At 43.4% G+C, this 18,414-nt stretch overlaps 1 protein-coding gene across 8 annotated transcripts in view; it reads left to right on the forward strand.

Moving 5' to 3' along the window:
- The window catches only part of LDB3 (LIM domain binding 3), a 170,787-nt gene that overhangs the window by 67,594 nt on the left and 84,779 nt on the right, over positions 1-18,414 (forward strand). For all 8 annotated transcript variants that reach the window (XM_087701852.1, XM_087701850.1, XM_087701851.1 and 5 more), the window contains 2 exons: positions 6,735-6,886; positions 13,737-13,812. In XM_087701852.1, coding sequence (XP_087557978.1) covers positions 6,735-6,886; positions 13,737-13,812 — 228 coding nt within the window. The remainder of the gene's footprint in view (positions 1-6,734; positions 6,887-13,736; positions 13,813-18,414) is intronic.

Below are 18,414 nucleotides of genomic sequence, written 5' to 3' on the forward strand. Positions count from 1 at the left end.
TAAGCTTGAAGCTGTGGGGGTTTGAGGCTGTAACAACACAGTCAGGTAGAGCATTCCAGGCATTGACCACTCTTGCTGAAGTTGCATTTTCTGCAATTGAGTTTCAAGCGGTTTACTTTGTGTTTGTATTGATTGTTTGCCCGTGTATTATTGAGGTTGAAGCTGAAGAAATCATTGACAGGTAAGACGTTGTAGCAGACAATTTTGTGTACTGTGCTTAGATCATATCACAGGCAGCACAGTTCCAGATTGTCCAAGCCCAAAATTTCAAATCTGGTGTTATAAGGGATTCTATTGTGAGTAGAGGATTTTTAGAAGGTCTTGCTTCTAGATTGGAAGAAGAGTGTGTTGTCCCATCCTCCACGATTCCCCCCAATACAACTGAGCTGGCATTACCTTATCTGTCACAGTGCTTTGAAAGGTCGCTTACTGTTGATTATGTCCCAATCATGTGCTTTGGGCTTCTTTAGAAACAGATAGTGGAAATCAATTAGGGTCTAATTTTAGTAAGTTATTCTTCAGCATTGAAGAGGAGGATCTGTTCTGGAAGCATACCCTTTGCTTAAAGTGGGTTCTCTTCAGTCACCCTTCAGTTTGCTTTTCTGTCCAGTGTTAATCTCTTTTCTGGATGTTTCAGCTCTCGTGGACTTTGTCAAAATACTGAGAAGTCACTGCAATGTCCCAGGGATGCTGAAAAAAATTTAAGGGAAGGGAGAGGGGAAAGACTATTATTTACTTGGAGATTGTCTTGCTTAATTTCAAAGGAGTTTACCCAGATCTCTCACCTACCAAACAGTTGAAATTCATCTATCTATGTTGTTGTTAGTTGCAAAGTGGTGTCCGACTCATCGTGACCCCATGGACAATGTTCCTCCAGGCCTTCCTGTCCTCTACCATCCTCTGGAGTCCATTTAAGCTCATGCTGACTGCTTCAGTGACTCCATCCAGCCGCCTCATTCTCTGTTGTTCCCTTCTTTTGCCCTCCACCTTTCCCAGAGGGTCTCCAGGGAGTCCTTCCTTCTCATTAGGTGGCCAAAGAATTTGAGTTTCCTCTTCAGGATCTGGCTTCTAAAGAGCAGTCAGGGTTGATCTCCTCTAGGACTGACTGGTTGGATCGCCTTGCAGTCCAAGGGACTCGCATCTGTCTTTAATAGGATTTGTTTCTAACTTGATGTCCTTCCAGCATGAAACTTGGGATAGATGAGATGATGTTTTCATCTTTGAACAAGCCAAGTTTTTTTTTATTTCACAAATTCGTTCTTGGCTGCAGATTAGGGTAACAATGAAGATAAGGCCTAGGCCAAGCTATGATAAAGACCTAGGTTCTCCTCTGTCATTGTATTTGTCGATGTTGCACACTGCACACTAATGCCACATTGGATAGCACAATGCCCATCCATTGTCATTTTGACCACCATCCTCCTTGCCCCATGTTATGCATCATCATAGATGATTGTCTGTGACTTGTAAAATCAATGTTGTTTGCCTATATGACTATCATGTTTGGGCCTCAAGACTCTCTAATGCTTTTCTGCCATGTAGGGACCATCAAGGACAGAGGTAGAATTCTGCCGGTTCACACCGGTTCGGGTGGACAGGTAGTAGTGGCAGCGCAAGGCTCCGCCCACCCACCCAGGCATCATCAAGGATGCCCAGACGTCTGTGCACACGCTCTCGCTACCGAACTGGTAGTGAAGAAAAGAGGACACCATTACTGATCAGGGAATTTTACAATCTAGATTGAAGAATAACCCATCTGAGCAACATCTGAGTTGGACTAGTACCCTACAAGCAGTGGTGGGATTCAGCCGGTTCGCATCAGTTTGGGCAAACCAGATGTTAATTTTGCATCCGGTTCACCAAATTGGTTGTTGCAAGGACTATCTGGCCCTGCTCCTTTCTTCCCGCCATTCCCAGGAGTCTCCACACAGCCCATTCATCATGGCAGGTAGGTGCAGGGCTCATGCGGAGGCTTTGGGAGGCCAAAAAACAGGCCTTCCAGAAGTCCATAAATGGGCCCATTTCTGGACTCCGGAAGCCCTCTGAAGCCTGGGTGAAAATGTTTTTGCCCTCCTGGAGGCTCAGGGAAAGCCTCCGGAGCCTGGGGAGGGCAAAAAACAGGCCTACTAGAAGTACCAGAAGTCCAAAAATGGACCCATTTCTGGCCTCCAGAGGGCCTCCAGAGCCCCGGGGAGGCCGTTTCCGCCCCCTTGGAGGCTCAAGAAAAGCCTCCAAAGTCTGGAGAGGGCAAAAACAACACCCCCCGCCATGGTGCAGAAGGCTGGGTAGGCCACGCCCACCATGGCCATGTCTACTCATCAACCGGGCAGAGACATTTTTCTATCCCACCCCTGCCTGCAAGGTCCCCTCCAACTCTGTTAATCTGTTACACTCTTAATGGAACCTCCTACACAAGCAGGGAGTATGATGAATAATTCCATTCAGGAGCTGTTGAGTGTGATATGTGTCAGACACTTCTTACACCAATACTTTCGGAGTCTACAGCAGCCCAGGAAGAGATAAAGGCACGAAAATGGCTGTACTGCAAGATGTTTTTTTTTTCCTTAAGAGTTTGGAAATCTATATTTAGAATGTGCATATAAGGAATTTAAATCTCCCTATGGAAGGAAAGGGGAGGGGCAGTGATTGCAAAACAGAGATTTGCAGAGGTTCCTCTGAAAAGAGATTGATAACTCACCACAACTACAATACAATATCTGTTCTGCAGATACGCTTGAAAAATAGTCATATTTTGCATCCTTTGGGCTTGATTCATGGGTAAGGCCAAGGATAGAGCAGCTTGACTTGGTCTTCTTCCAGTTTCATAGGAGGAATCATCACAAAAATTAGATGAATGAAAAGACATAATTTTTCAGCTTGACTATATTAGTTCTACATGTGTGTGGTGGTATGAATGGTGGAGGGAGTTGTTGGAACTTTGGAACCAGGTTGGACGTAGCTTTCAGGTGGTCTGTCATAACTTTGATTAGTCAATTACCTATATTGAAGTCCATGAGATGATGATTCTTCTTCTTCCTCCTCCTCCTCTTCTTCTTCCTCCTCCCCTTCTCATCTTCTTCTTTCTCCTCCTCCTTCCCTTTGTCCTCTTTCTCTTCTCCTCCCCTCCTCTTCTCCTCCTCCTCCTCTTTTTCCTCATCCTCTCCTCCTCTTCTTCTTCCTACGCCTTCTCCCCATTTTCTTCTTTCTCCTCCTCCTCTTTTTCCTTGTCCTCCTTCTCTTCTTCTCCTCCTCCTCGTCCTCCTCTTCTTCCCCCTCCCCCTTTTCTTCTTCTCCTCCTCCTCCTCCTCCTCTTCTTCCTCCTCTTCCTCTTCCTCCTCTCAAAAGGTTCAGCAATGACTCTTCATCCTTGATAAGTACGAGCAGGTGTGAATGAGCCACCATTGGCTTTCCTGAATTTGAATCCATCAGCAAGTTAACATAGTTAACATTATTCTGACAAGATAGACAGCAATGTTCCCAAGATGGGCACAATGTTTATTATTAGAGGGAGAGGGGCTCTCTCTCCCTTTTTTCAAAGAGCTTGTGTGAGTTGTGCTCACACATTACTGCTTCTGCTTGATAAATAATCACAGCTCTGAAACCAGCAGAATCTTTTATGTCTGAGGAGTTATGTTACATGAGCCCAATTTTGACCATAGAAAATATGGTTCCTGAATGCCATTTCTGGTTAGATGGATGAACTTTCGCAGACTTTACTAAGGCTGTAAGTTAGATGGAGAAGTTAAGACACAACATGAAACTGAAGGTGATAGAAAACCACTCTTGTACTATTGCTGAGAAGACTGTGTGGGTTTGTCTCTACCAGAAGCCAAAGCAGCTGCTGAACCCTAATTAGATTGCTCCTTCCGGCAATAGTCTGAAGTTGCCATTTGTCTCCATTTAATGCTGGTCTTGTTTTTCTTTTCATCCCCATCTCAAAGTTGGGTGATCCGGATGATGTATTTGCATAGCTTTTTGTTAAGTATCAAGAACCAACTGCGTTATGCATGGCGTGTTGGTTGTTTAAACAGTGGAACATATTTCAACAGGAACGGATCTGCATTGTTAGAAAAATTGGCTTTGCCTGTTGGCTCGTTCAACGCAACTAAGGCATATTCAGGGATTGCCACAGACAGAAGGCGATCAAAAAAGTTAAATTAGAAGCCACAAACATGTGATCCCAACCCCACCTCCTTTTTATATATGCCCAGAGGCATGTCAAAGGGGTAAGGTTTCATTTACTGGCTCGTTTGATTGTGAAGTCCTGCCTCTTTTCACATGCATCACATATGAGGCACACCTAAAAAAGAGAAGGGTCTTGGATCACAATCACCATCATTGTCCCCCACCACCACCACCACATCTTTTGGGTGCAGAGTAGGGGTGGGTTCTGGCAGGCACTACTGATGTGCGCGCTACACGCACACTTGATGTGTGCTGCGCATGCATGTGCAGTGCAATTAAAATTGAAAAACAAGATGGCCCTGCTCACGGGGAACCAGTTTTGGGGCGTGGCAGGCCTGAGTCACTGCCAGCTCCAGTGACCCATACCGCCAAACCACTACTAGTTCGGCTGAACTGGGCCAAACTGGTAGGAACCCACCACTGGTGCAGAGACCCCGCCGTTCATCACAAGTTTCTCCAAATGTACAGAAATGTGTGCAAGCATAAGGGAGAGCAAAGTTTAATTTGCTTTATTGTCATTGTACATCATACAACAAAATTAAATGCCATCTTCAGTGTACATTGTAACTATAAAAGCACAAACACAAACACATGCTGTATAATTGAAATTGAAAACCTGATATTGTTATGACTGAGGCTTCCCATGAGTCGTGGTTCTCTGACATCAAAATAGATTTTGTCCACAAAATCTGCACTTGCTACCTCAGATCCTGTTTGTTTTCAGAAGCTCTTAGTGAGGCACTAGTAATATATGCACTAGTGCTGTGATGGCAAATCTGTTGCATGCTTACCGCAGGTGAAATGTGGAACCATTTCTGAAGGCATGCGAGGCGTTGCCCTGTTAGCTCCAGAGCGCATGCGCGTGCTGGCCCACTGATTTCCAGCTGTTTTTTGCCCTCCGGAGGCTTCCGTGAAATCTCCAGAGGGTGAAAAACCGTCCAATGCACAAACCGGAAGTTTGGGAATGGACTTCCAGTTTGTGCGTTGGGCCTTTTTTTCGCTCTCCTGAGGTTTCAGGGAAGCCTCCTGAAGCCTCCAGAGGGAGAAAAACCACCCAATGAGCAACCTGGAAGTCGGAAAATGGACCATTTCTGGCCTCCGGAGGGCCTCCAGGGAGGTGAGGGTGAGGAAGGCCATTTTCACCCTCCCCAGGTTTCTAGAAAGCCTCTGGAACCTGGGGAGAGTGAAAAACAGGACTTCTGGTCCAACTGGAAGTCAGCAAATGGGCCGCTTTCAGCCTTGGGGGTGGGTGGGCGAGAAGGCCATTTTCGCCCTCCCCAGGCTCCTAGAAAGAGTCTGGAACCTGGGAAGGGCGAAAAACAGGTGCACTGCACCATCAGGGGGCAAAAGCAGGAGGAGCGCAGGGGGTTACACGCGCATGCGTGAGGGAAGGGCGCATAGAATTTTGGGTGTGGGGATGCGCATGTACAACCCCCGCACTCCCCCTGCTTTTGACACATGATGGCAAAAAGGTTAGCCATCACTGCGCTAGTGTAAATACCTCCTTTGCGCACCTATTTCAAAAAACTAGAAGAGCGATGAATAACATATGGAATAGGCAAATTGTGGCTGTTCCATTCAGTTTTGCATAACCATCAGTTTAATACAGTTGAAGAGTTACAAAAAGCATCATGATTAGCAAGAACTGGGAAAAGTAGGATTGTGAAATGGGTTTTCACTGTAACAGGCATTGATTTCTTGAATTCCTCTACCATTCCGAAATAAGTTATGACGGTAGAGAAGTGCAGCTCAGGGTTGGCGTGCGGTGCTGTTTTGCGGTTCCTGTGGTAGGTTTTTCATTCCAAATATTTTATTATCACAGTAGGTAATGCCATGCATGCAGGAGAGGCGGAGAAGTGAGTTTAATTGGTTGGCAAATGACAAGATAGATCAGTGTTTCTCAACCTTGACAACTTGAAGTCCTGTGGACTTCAAGTTGCCAAAGTTGAGAAACACTGAGATAGATCTTTGTATTCAATTGGTTATGCTCAGGGAGTTAGAGAACTCCATGTGAATGACATCATTGGTTACACCTTTTGATAGATCCATAAATATGTTTATGGGTTGGCTGATGGCCACCTGGCCAGAGTGAATTCTCTTGCGTTTTTTAGTCTGGCTTATTCCAAATTGTCCACTCTTTCCCTGCCCCGTGGAAGCTAAGTCCTCCCTTGTCTTTGCAAAGGGAGATTAGTCATGGATCATTTTGACTTTCATCCCCTGCTTGGTGCTTATGTTTTATTTTGACTCCTATTTTGTCTTATTTTGATTTTGTGCCTTCTGGTTTGCAAAAAATGGAACAAGAGAACCACACTCTCGGGGCACCAAGTGTGGTTTAAACCTGACCTTGTCAATTATATACAGTAAGGTGACCCCCTACATCAGTAGTCTCCAACCTTGGAAACTTTAAGACTTGTGGACTTCAACTCCCAGAAGTCCACAGATCTTAAAGTTGCCAGGGTTGGAGACCACTGCTCTAGATGACCTGAATCCAGAAATGGGTGGTATATATTGTTGACCTTCTCTTCTTCTTCTTCTTCTTTCTTTTACAGATCACCCCTGGCAGCAAGGCAGCCCAGTCACAGATGACCCAGGGGGATATGGTGGTAGCCATTGACGGCGTCAACACAGATGGCATGACCCACCTAGAGGCCCAGAATCTGATCAAATCAGCAAACTACAACCTGAATCTTACTCTTCAAAAGTATGCAGAGATAGTTACTAGCTAAAACAAAATAAAAATCAATGCTTGTTTGCCTTCCTACTTCAAGATAGCTTAAAGGTTCCACATCAGAGGTGGGTTGCTGCTGGTTAATCAGCAGCAACCCACCTCTGGGTTGGTTGAACTGGTAGTAGCGGTGGTGGGAGGCTCCACCCACCCGCTCAGACACTTCTGCACATGCGCAAAATGGTTGCATGCATGCCCAAGCGCACCCAAACCAGTAGTGAAAATATTAGCAACCCACCTCTGTTCCACATGTGATATTTTGGGCCCCATTATACAGTATAGAGGACGCTGTGGCTCAGTGGCTAAGATGCTGAGCTTGTTGATCAGAAAGGTTGGCAGTTTGGCAGTTCGAATCCCTAGTGTCGCATAATGGAGTGAGCTCCCTTTACTTGTCCCAGCTTCTGCCAACCTAGCAGTTCGAAAGCATGTAAAAATGCAAGTAGAAAAATAGGAACCCCCTTTGGTGGGAAGGGAACAGCGTTCCATGCACCTTCGGCGTTTAGTCATGCCAGCCACATGACCACAGAGACATTTTTGGACAGCGCTGGCTCTTTGGCTTTAAAACGGAGATGAGCACCACCCCCTAGAGTCGGGAACAAGTAGCACATATGTGTGAGGGGAACATTTACCTTTAAAGTAAATTCCTGAGCAAGATTCTCTGGTAATAGAAAAGTTCTGGCCAGAACTGACTTGTAAACACAGAGCTAGAGCAATTCAAATGAAGATCAGATACAACTATTTTAGGTTGGGGTATTTTTTTTTTTTTTCAGTTTAGGAAGATTGAGGTGACTCTATTAAAAAAAGCACATAAAAATTCAGTGAAAGGTATTTTGCAACAAGGTCTCCTTTACCCCGAATTGGGGGGTGGCGGGGAACATGGAGAAATACGAGGTCCACTTTTATGAGATCTGAAATGTAGACTTCTGCTACTGCCAGAAAGAAATGCTTTTTTCCCCAGATTGCTCCTTGCAGCAATGACATTTCCTTTATCAATTCTGACTCTGACAGTTTCATGGGGGTTATTTACAATATGGTAGCTTCTATAGGATTTGGAATGTCTTTTTATTGGCCTACCCTTGCTTCTCAAATTTGCTGAATTGAAAACTCAATAGGCTGGCAGATCTTGCTTTTCGAAAGCTATTGCTGTACTGTTTGCATGGAGAGAGAGGGGTTTTTTACACTAATTTATATAGAAATAAATGTTGATTAAAAGTAAGAAAAACTGCATAGTTAATTGAGACCCTCAAGCAGAATCATTTCCAATGATTAGGGCTGCAAAATTCCAAACCACCACTAGAAGGCAACAAAGCCAGTTTTTTACATGTTCCTTTCCTGCCATCTAGTGGTTGCCTAAGTTATTACAGGCCTGCTTGCTTTACAATATTGCTTCTCAGTGTAGAAAATAGAAATTAGAAGTCATGCCTTATTCAGACTTCGGCCTTCCTTCTCTTCAAAATTACAAAGCCAGATAGAGAGTGTTTCGTGGGGCTGGTAGTTAAAGTGAAAAAATGGGACTAAAATTAAGTACAAAAAAGATCAAATAATGACAACAGATGCAGAACAATCACCCATAGGATTTATACTGAAGATACCGAAGTGATGGAGATCTTCTGGCTTTAACTATCAGGCTGCCCTAAATAGAAGATAAGTATCATACGATTAGGGACGTAGTGGCTGAGTGGCTAAGATGTTGAGCTTGTCAATCAGAAAGGTTGGCAGTTTGGTGGTTTGAATCCCTAGCGCCGCATAACGGAGTGAGCTCCTGTTACTTGTCCCAGCTTCTGCCAACCTAGCAGTTCGAAAGCATGTAAAAATGCAAGTAGAAAAATAGAAACCACCTTTGGTGGGAAGGTAACAGCACTCCATGCGCCTTTGGAGTTTAGCCATGCTGGCCACATGGCCATGTCTTCGGACAGCACTGGCTCTTCGGCTTTGAAACAGAGATGAGCACTGTCCCGTAGAGTCGGGAACGACTAGCACACATGTGCGAGGAGAACCTTTACCTTCACCCTTTATCATATGATTTGCCAATTCTGCCTATAGCTGATCAATTGTCTTACCCATCTTATAAGTCTTTTAAAGACACTGGGTCAAAAATACTAGAACTGCCTTGACATAAGTGCAGAGGGAGGTTCCTACTGGTTCGGATCGGTTTGGCCGAACCGGTAGTGGTTTTCCGGCCTGGGTCGCTGGAACCAGCAGCAACCCAGGCCTGCCACACCCTGAACCAATTCCCCGATCTCTTCTCCAATTGCCAGCATGTTTCTGCACATGCACAGAACAGTTTTCAGTAAACTGTGCATACACAGCACAAAGCGAGCAGCGTGCATGGAAAAAATTTGCATGCACGCAAAACACCCTCTCTCAGCAAACTGGTAGTAAACCAGTTAGGAACCCACCACTGTATAAGTGGCCCTATTAGATTGTGAGAACGGTTCTCTTTGGTGGTTAGTACATTGATACAGAAGGACGAGCATGAATGACTTCTGTTTTGCATTGCCTTGTTGAAGAAATCTGGGTTCAGTTGCAAGTGGGAAGAAAGCCACTGGAAACATGGAGATTGCTTGGAAATATGGTTTAATGGTGGACAGGACGAGGTGGATTTTTGGGTCCTGGGCAAAGAAAAAGCACATTGGGAGGGAGATAGATAGATTTATACCCCCTCTTGGAGCCCGCCTTGGAGCTTCCTGTTGCTGAGTACAAAATGTATTCTGATTGGTTGTCTTGAATTTGTAGTGTCTTGAGTCCCAAACATGATTGAGCCTTACTAGGTGATGTAATCTCCCCAGGTGCCATGTGATGAGTGCTGTTGCTAGATGGGTAGAGATTACCCATCCTACCTTTGTTGGATCTTGGGTGAGGGCATTTGTTTATGAATAGACCTAGATATCTCTTTTTCTCTTAAGTGCTGACATCTGCTGTGGGCTATTGAGGAGGGTGGGGGCTATTAAGAATGAGTCTCTCTTCCTGCCTAAAAAAACATGTTTCTCCATTTCTCATCCAAGGAAATATAATATTGTGTCTTTTTAATATTTCTTAGAATATTTCATTCTTCTATGAGAAGGGTGGGGGCTGCAACAGCCTGTTGGAGCTAATACATTTTTATTTTGTTTGAAATGTCAAGGAATGGTCAATTAAGCATGAGAGATGTTTCCATCACAACCACGGATCATGTTTTATGTTAAAGAATTTGAAAAAGATGAAATAGCTACAGCAAAACTGCAATAATCCCAGTTCTGCTTTCAAGCCATGGAGAAATTCCTCCATGGTCCACCATTAATGTAGGAAACAAGCCATTACCAACAACAAAGATTGATGGTGTTCAACGGATTGACTTAACAACAGATTTAGCATCTGATAATCTCCCTGCTCTTTCAGATCAAATGCATTTGCTCAGCACATCTTTCTAAAATATAAATTATGATCTATTATGGCATCCAGAATATAAATGAAAGAAAGACTTGTTTATTTGTTAGAAGTTTTTTATCCCACCTTTACTACTTTACGAATGGGCAAATGAAGATGATCTTGATTTAACAGTTTTGAAAGGTTATCTTCCTTGTTGCAATGGTGAACCTTGTCAATCATTCAAATGTTAGTGAATAAATGTGAAAATTTGATGAGTGGAGGAAAAAATGCTTCAAGTCAGCTGAGAAGTGAGTAAGAAATAATTTATTTTCAATTCTAGCTTTCTGGAATTGATTCAAAACCATTCGCAGGGAGGATATCTTTCTTTGCAAACTTTAAGTAGATTTGTTCAGTGGAGGAATCTTGATGAAGTCAATAAATTCACAATTGGTAACCTATAGAGATTAAATAGCAGTGAAGGATACTGTCTATGTAACTTTCCTCTGCATTGCTCTGGATTTGCCAGCACACTTAGCTAGTCTCCTTGTTGAACAGAATGCAGGTTAAAGTGTGCGAGGTCTCACTTCTGTACCCCAGGGAGGTTCTCAAAAGCATTTGAACAGACATGTGGTGAGATCATTTCCTGGGTCAGCGTGGACAGCTCAGATATTCAATTTGAAGATTCGATTCAAACATGGCTTGGCCAGGGATGGGTTCAAAAATGTTAGCAACCGGTTCTCTCCCCAGTTGCTGGGTGGGCGTGGCCATGGTGAGCATGGCCTACTCAGCCCCTTGCACCATGGTGGGGGGCATTTTTGCCCTCCCCAGGCTCCAGAGGCTTTCCTTGAGCATCTGGGTGGGCGAAAACAGGCTCTCTTGGGCTGTGGAGATCAGAAACAGGCCCATTTTTGGACTTCTGGTACTTTTGGTAGGCCCATTTTTCCACCCTCCCCAGGCTCTAGAGACTTTCCCAGAGCCTCCAGGAGGGTGAAAATGGCCTTCCTCAGGCTCCAGAGGCCCTCCAGAGGCCGGAAATAGGTCTTTCCAGACTTCTGGTAGATCTATTTTTTGACCTCCCACAGCCTCCGTGTGGGTCCTGCACTCACCTGGAATGATGAACGGGCCACGTGGAGACTCCTGGGAGGGCGCTCATGGTGGGCGAGGCCAGCGGGTCCTTGCAACAATCAATTTGATGAACCGGTATGAACCGGCTGAATCCCACGCCTGGGCTTGGCTGAATATTGAACCCGAAGTTCAATGTTATCATATTGATTTGATGGCTCTAGTCAGCCTGGAGCTTGGTTAGGCTTGTGTACATGTTCAAAGAAATATGCAAATACACCCATCTTATTACAATCCATCTTATACTCTTTGTAGAACCATGGTTTCAGAAATCAGCCATTCACAAAGTTATGCTTAAGCAAACCATGGTTTAGCACAGGGGTGTCAAACTCAAGGCTCAGGGGCCAGATCCGGCCCACCGGGTGCTTAGATCTTGCCCACAGGGCCACCCTGGAAATAGCGAAGGACTGGCCCACAGCACTTCTGCCAGTGAAAACAGGCTCCCAAGCTCTGTTTTCAGTCTCCATGGCCTTCTGCAACCCTCTGCCAATGAAAATGGAGCTCAGGAGGGCTGCGTGCAGCCCTCCCGCGCTCTGTTTTCACTGGCAGAGGGTTGCAGGAAGCCGTGGTAGCTGAAAATGGAGCTCGGGAGCCTGTTTTTGCTGGCAGAGTGCTTGGGCCACCACCGGCGGCCCTGATATGAGTGACATTGAGCTGGCCATGTCCACCCCAACCCCCCAAGGTCAAACACAACCATGATGCATCCCTCAATGAAAGCAAGTTTGACCCCCCCCCCTGGTTTAGCATGACATACACAGCAGGTTACGAGAACCTTAGCATCTGCTTCATGACATTGTGACAAAGGGTGAATTTGTCTTAGTGGACCCTGAAAGAAGATGCAGTAGATGTAACACGGGAGGTGCAAATTTAATTCTAAAGTGAACCTCTATATTTGCAAGCGGAGAGAACATTGCACAACCAGGGAATCAGACAGCAAAGCATTAGCAAGCAAGTTGTTCTTCCTCATTCCATCTAGGAATATGAGGACGATATTAATTGCTTCTTTGGGTTAATTGACATCAGCATTTGAAATAAAAGAGGAATGGAGTAAGGCTTTGCCAAGAAGCTGCATTATATATTTTCCTTTCTGAACACTCTGAACCTTGACAACCATTTTTTTTTAATTTAAACACCTGTGTAGTTGTTGCTGTTTAGTTGCGAAGTCGTGTCTGACCCATCAGAACCCATGGACAACATTCCTCCAGGCCTTCCTGTCCTCTACCATCCCCCGTAGTCGATTTAAGGTCTTGCCTACTGCTTCAGTGACTCCATCCATCCACCACATTCTCTGTTGTCCCCTTCTTCTTTTGCCCTCCATCTTTCCCAGCATGAGGGTCTTCTCCAGTGAGTCCTTCCTTCTCATTAGGTGGCCAAAGTATTTGAGCTTCATCTTCAGGATCTGGCTTTCTAAAAACCAGTGTAGTTGAGAGAGTTTACAGACATTGCCATGTGCTACAAGCCATGTTGATGTCATGACCATGTCATGTCTTCCCCTCTATACTACCTGTTTCTACAGCTCAAAACCCAAGACCAGAAGAGGCTCAATTTAGCGCCAATCCTTAACTCCAACTAGGAGTATCCATAGATTAATGGGCAAACCAGTCAAAATAGCAGTCGCAATGGTATAATCAAAGAAACATTTAGACTCTCTCCTGTGGACATCCTGACTGTAAACCAAGAAAGATAAATATTGCAATGTTTATTCAACCTTAATATATGCTTCATCTCTAGTTTCTCTATTATTTTCTTTTCTTATTTTAGTTTGAATTCAGAAGCCTCTGCGCAGTAGCTTGTCCAGTTTCCTCTCTCTGCCCCAGCCTGTTTGGCTGAGTATAGTTAGAAGGTCTAAATGTAAAATTAAGCAGATACCGGTAATTGTTGGGTGAGCAACCCAATCATGACCCAGTAGAAGGAAAGAAGAAGTAGATAATGATGGACATCGGCCTGGTGTGTTATTTTTTTCAACCAATGAAGTTGTGTGTCCTCCATGGCCTTCAGGACAACTGAATGTAAAGAAATGTCATTCCTTAGACCTCACCTTCTCTTCTCCTTGTTTTCTTGCAACTTAAGGCTCTGACTTCATGTGTTTGTTTATACTTATATGAAACTCTTTCTTCTTAGTTGCAATTTTGAAATTCCTGTGTTTTTGAGAAGAAGGAGATGAATGGAATGAAGGCTCTAAGGACACATGCCCAGATTTGAAAAGGAGGAAAAAAATGGATGATGCATTAATAAAACTAGAAGGGTGATGCAAAGATTAAAGCCAATATTGGCAATGGTTTATAATAAATTGGTTAAAAGATGTAGAAAATCATCAGCTGCTCAATAACCACTTTTTTTCTTGTGTTCTTCCCAGATCAAAACGTCCAATTCCGATGCCAACAAGCACCCCGAGGATTGATTCTCCCATGCCCGTGATTCCTCATCAAAAGGTGGGCATCTAACAGCTTCCTTTATTTCTGTTGCATTTCTGGATGTAAAAATCTTCCCCAGGAAGATTTCTCCTTTAAGCAGGAGAAAATTATAGCCACAATATTGTAATGGATCACACGGCAAAAATTACTCTGCCCTTTTAAATGAACAGAATTGCCATCTATCTCTTCTTCTCCTCCTAATTTGCAATAACGTGTCCTCCAACTTCAAAAGAATCCCCATCTTTGAGAAATACACACATTGTCTACAGGTTCTGGATCTTCTTTGTTAGTTGTTGTATCTGCTGTATCTTCTTCTAATATTTGGAGGAGGAGGAACTCAAGGAGAAAAAGAGAGAGAAGTCAATAATGGAAACAAACTCATGCTTTCTGTTATAGGGTGGGGAGGAGACTTCAGTTTTTCAGTTGGACCACCAGGAGTGTTGAATTGCTGAACTTTTTCTTGTTTCCATACATTTCTGGGTAAAGGACCAAAATAGGAGAAGTTGTAAGCTCTATGTTCTCTGGCTTTAAGAGAGTGAATTCTCTTTAAAGGTATCTCCAAACCTTTACAGCTTGCAATGTCCATTTACAACATTTTGGCAAACTATCTATGGAGATTCTCTGTCATTCAGGTCATGGATGTCCCAAAGATGCTGTTTCCCAAAAGCAACTGGACTTTCTTGGGGTTTTTTTCTTTGAAAACCTTTTGCTTCTCATTCGAGAAGCTTCTTAAGTTCTAATAGAAGAAACCTAGATTTGATGAGCCTTCCTGGATGAGAAGGAAAACATTTTCAAAGTATAAAAAAAAACCACATAAGTAAGTCCAGTTGCCTTTTGGGGGAAAAAGCATCTTTGGGACCTTTTGCCAAACTCTACCTGAACAAATGTTCATTTAAAGGGAGGATTGCCTTGAGTAAATAGAATAGGCATGAAGAATAACCATGAGAATATATCTCAGATTGTATCTATTATACAAAGCGAAGAAAAGATGGAATGACGTTACCTAGTTTGGGTAATGAAAGATCTGGAAGAAACACAAGCAGGCTCAGAGAGCACCAAGGACCCCTCAGATGGAACTTGCTAGAAAGCTGAAATTAATACAATCCTTTCAACTCTGTCTAAGTTAATCTGATACCCAAGATGTTGAGACTCTAGAAAAAGTACAGAGAAGAGCAGCCAGGATGAGTAAGGGGACTGGAGACTAGAACATACGATGAACAGTTGCAGGAACTGGGCATGGCTAGTCTAGAGAAGAGAAGGACCAAAGTAGACATGATAGCAGCCTTCCAATATTTGAGGGGCTGCCACAGAGAGGAAGGGATCAAGCTATTTTCTAAAGCCCCTAAAGGCCAGACAAGGAATAATGGATGGAAACTGACCAAGGAGAGATTCAGCCTAGAAATAAGGAGGAACTTTCTGAAAGTGAGAACAATCAACCCATGGAACTGAAGTTGCATTCAGAAGTTAAAGTAGCTTCATCACTGGAAGCTTTCAAGAAGAGACTGAGCTGCCATTGGTCAGAAATGGTGTAGGGTCTCCTGCTTGAGTGTGGGGTTGGAATAGATTACCTATAATGTCCCTTCCAACTCTGTTAATCTGATCTTAATCTGATCCATTGAATGTTGGCAACGTGGACTGATTCTGCATGATAAATTAACTCGTCCTCTCTATGTAGATTGAGCATGGGGAAATGTATATTCTCAATCTCTGTTTGAGTTCTGGATCATGTGATTCTTCCTTTCTCATCTAAATCCTGAAGAGGATCCATTTATTTGATATTGGCCCCTTAGCTAGGCAGTTCTGGGAATCTTTTTGCTTGATCATTGGGGTAAAAATCCTTCAGTAAATAACTGAAGAAATTCAATAAATAAGAACAAGGCCAAGCAAAAGAAGAGAGCCATCTTATTATTCAAATGCATAATGTGAATAGAATAGGGATTATATTTAACACCAGCATTTCTAATGAAAACTCTAGAAAAGAGTCGATGAAACTTTTCCTTGAAAACGTGATCAGAGCAAAGAAGCTATGGGTTCACTTCTGACTTTCAAAACTAGCAGAAGAGAAGAAAAAGAAGGAATCCTTTTCTCTTCCTTGTGCTTCAAATCTTTAAGGAAGGAAGGAAGGAAGGAAGGAAGGAAGGAAGGAAGGAAGGAAGGAAGGAAGGAAGGAAGGAAGGAAGGAAGGAAGGAAGGAAGGAAGGAAGATAGTAATAGCACTTATATACTGCTTTACAGTGTTTTACAGCCCTCTCTAAGTGGTTTACAGAGCCAGCTTATTGCCTCAAACAATCTAGGTCCTCATTTTACCTACCTCAGAAGGATGGAAGGCTGAGTAAATCTTGAGCCAGTCAGGATTGAACTGCTGGCAGTGGCAGAATTAGTCTGCAATGCTGCATTTTAACCACTGGGAGGGAGGGAAGAAGATAGCAATAGCACTTAGACTTATAAACCGCTTTGCACTGCTTTACACCTCCCTCTAAGTGGTTTACAGAACCAGCATATGGCCCCCAACTATCTGGTCCTCATTTTACCCCCCTCAGAAAGATGAATCAACCTTGAGCCTGGTGAGATTTGAACTGCCAAATTGCAGCCAGCAGAAGTAGCCTCCAGTACTGCACTCTAACCACTGTGCCACCGTGACTCATTAAATATAGGTGTTTGCACAAAAAAATCAGGATGAAAATTCACAAGGTGGGATAGCCCATACTTCTGATTATTTTCAGAGACAAGATAACCTTCAACTTATCTCGGCAAGATCCTCTGAGTTTCTTCTTCTACAAAACACCCTCAGAGAGAGCAATTAAATAGATAAGTTCTCTGGCTCAGAGATACAAGCAAGTGAGATAAAAGGAAGGTCTACCATTGTTTAAAGACTTGTAAAAGACCAAAGATGAGACAGGAGGCTGAAAGGATGTCTCGTGTCATCATCTTCTTTTTTTTCTTTAGTCAGTGCAGAGAGAAACTTAATTCCAGCATTTTGAATTCTCCATGAATCTAAATGTTTATAAAAATAGGTTGATGGAGCCACCTATATTCCAATATTTGAGGGGCTGCCCCAAAGAAGAGTGGGGTCCATTTCTTTTCCAAATCACCAGAAGGCAAAACGAGAAAGAAGGGATGGAAACTAACCAAGGAAAGAACCAACCTAAAACTAAAGAGAAATTTCCTGACAGTGAGAACAGTTAACCAGTGGAACGTCTTGCCACCAGAAGTTGTAGGTGCTTCATCATTGGAGGTTTTTAAGAAGAGCTTGCACATCCATTCATCTGAAATGGTGTAGGTTTCTCCTACTTGAGCAGGGGTTGGACTAGAAGGCCTTCAAGGTCTCTTCCAACTCTACTGCTGATGCTGATGCTATGGACATGAATTCTTCCTGCAGTGTGGAAGTTGGCAGCTTGGAATTCTCCCTTCGAAACCTTTTCATCACAGACAGGGACCAAATGAAGATGCCATCTGATCATAATTTCTATCTCTTTGGCCAAGGGGTAAAAAGATTGGGGGCAACCGGGATAGAATTACTGACTCGGACCCAAAATTCCTGCATTGTAGATGACCCTCTTTCTTTTAAAAAACAAGTTTTTAATTTTATTTTAATTTCATACATATAACCACAAGTATACATTACATCTGAACAGAATTTTTTTGTATTGTCCATTATTATATCATGCCCTCAACCCAAAACAGCTGTCATTTGCTCTTCTGCTTCCAATACACCACATTATACCCTATTTCACCACTGTCCTATCTACTCTCCCTCTCTCCTCCTCCCTACCTCCTTTCCTCCCTGTAACCATCCCTCTCTTCTCTATTTCCCCTTCCTCTCTCCTTCTCCCCTCTCCTCTTTCCACTCCTTCTTCCTCTCCTACTTCTCCTCTCCCTTCTATTTCCCTCTCTCCTGTCTCCTCTCTTTCTCCTTACCTCTACCTTTCTCCTTTCCACTCTCTCCAATTAATTTACACGGTGTATTTCAGCATCTGAGCGCATTTCATTTCATATTTGCTGGTATTGACCATTACATTCCAATAAGCATCTTTCATATTTATGATTTTACATACATCCTGCTTTTAGTAGTATACCTATTTCAAAATTCCATTATTTGGTGTCCCACCACCACCACCAAAAAAAGCCTATTTTTTGAACAAAATGTGGGCCGGATTCAGATTTCCCACTAAATTTATACTAATTTTACATAGTTATATATCGTTAAGCACCCCAAATTTTTAGCTCTCTCATTAGTACTTCAGTTAGTTATTCTCATTGGGTGTATTTTCAATTCCCACATCTCGGCTCAAGAGGCCATCTGATTATGTATAATTTCTATCTCTTTGGCCAAGGGGTAACGAAAGATTGAAAGCAACCAGGGTAGAATTACTGACTCGGACCCAAAATTCCTGCGGTGTAGATGACCCTCTCTTGTTGGCTCAAGCCAAAGCTATGTCCCAGGCAGGATCTATTAATAGCTTCTTCTCTGCAGCATGTTCTGCTCACCGTATTTCATGGCCTTGGCCAGCATAAACTTTCCCAGCGGCCTTTATCGCTGAAACTAATTATGCAGAGAGCGGCTACAAACATGTTCGGCCTTTCCTTTCTCGTTTATTGCATTGTCGTGTATGCAAATGC

Source organism: Thamnophis sirtalis, unplaced genomic scaffold (genome assembly GCF_051295495.1).
Source record: "Thamnophis sirtalis isolate CommonGarterSnake01/CBP01778 unplaced genomic scaffold, rThaSir2_p1.2 scaffold_15, whole genome shotgun sequence".
Classification (NCBI taxonomy): domain Eukaryota; kingdom Metazoa; phylum Chordata; class Lepidosauria; order Squamata; family Natricidae; genus Thamnophis; species Thamnophis sirtalis.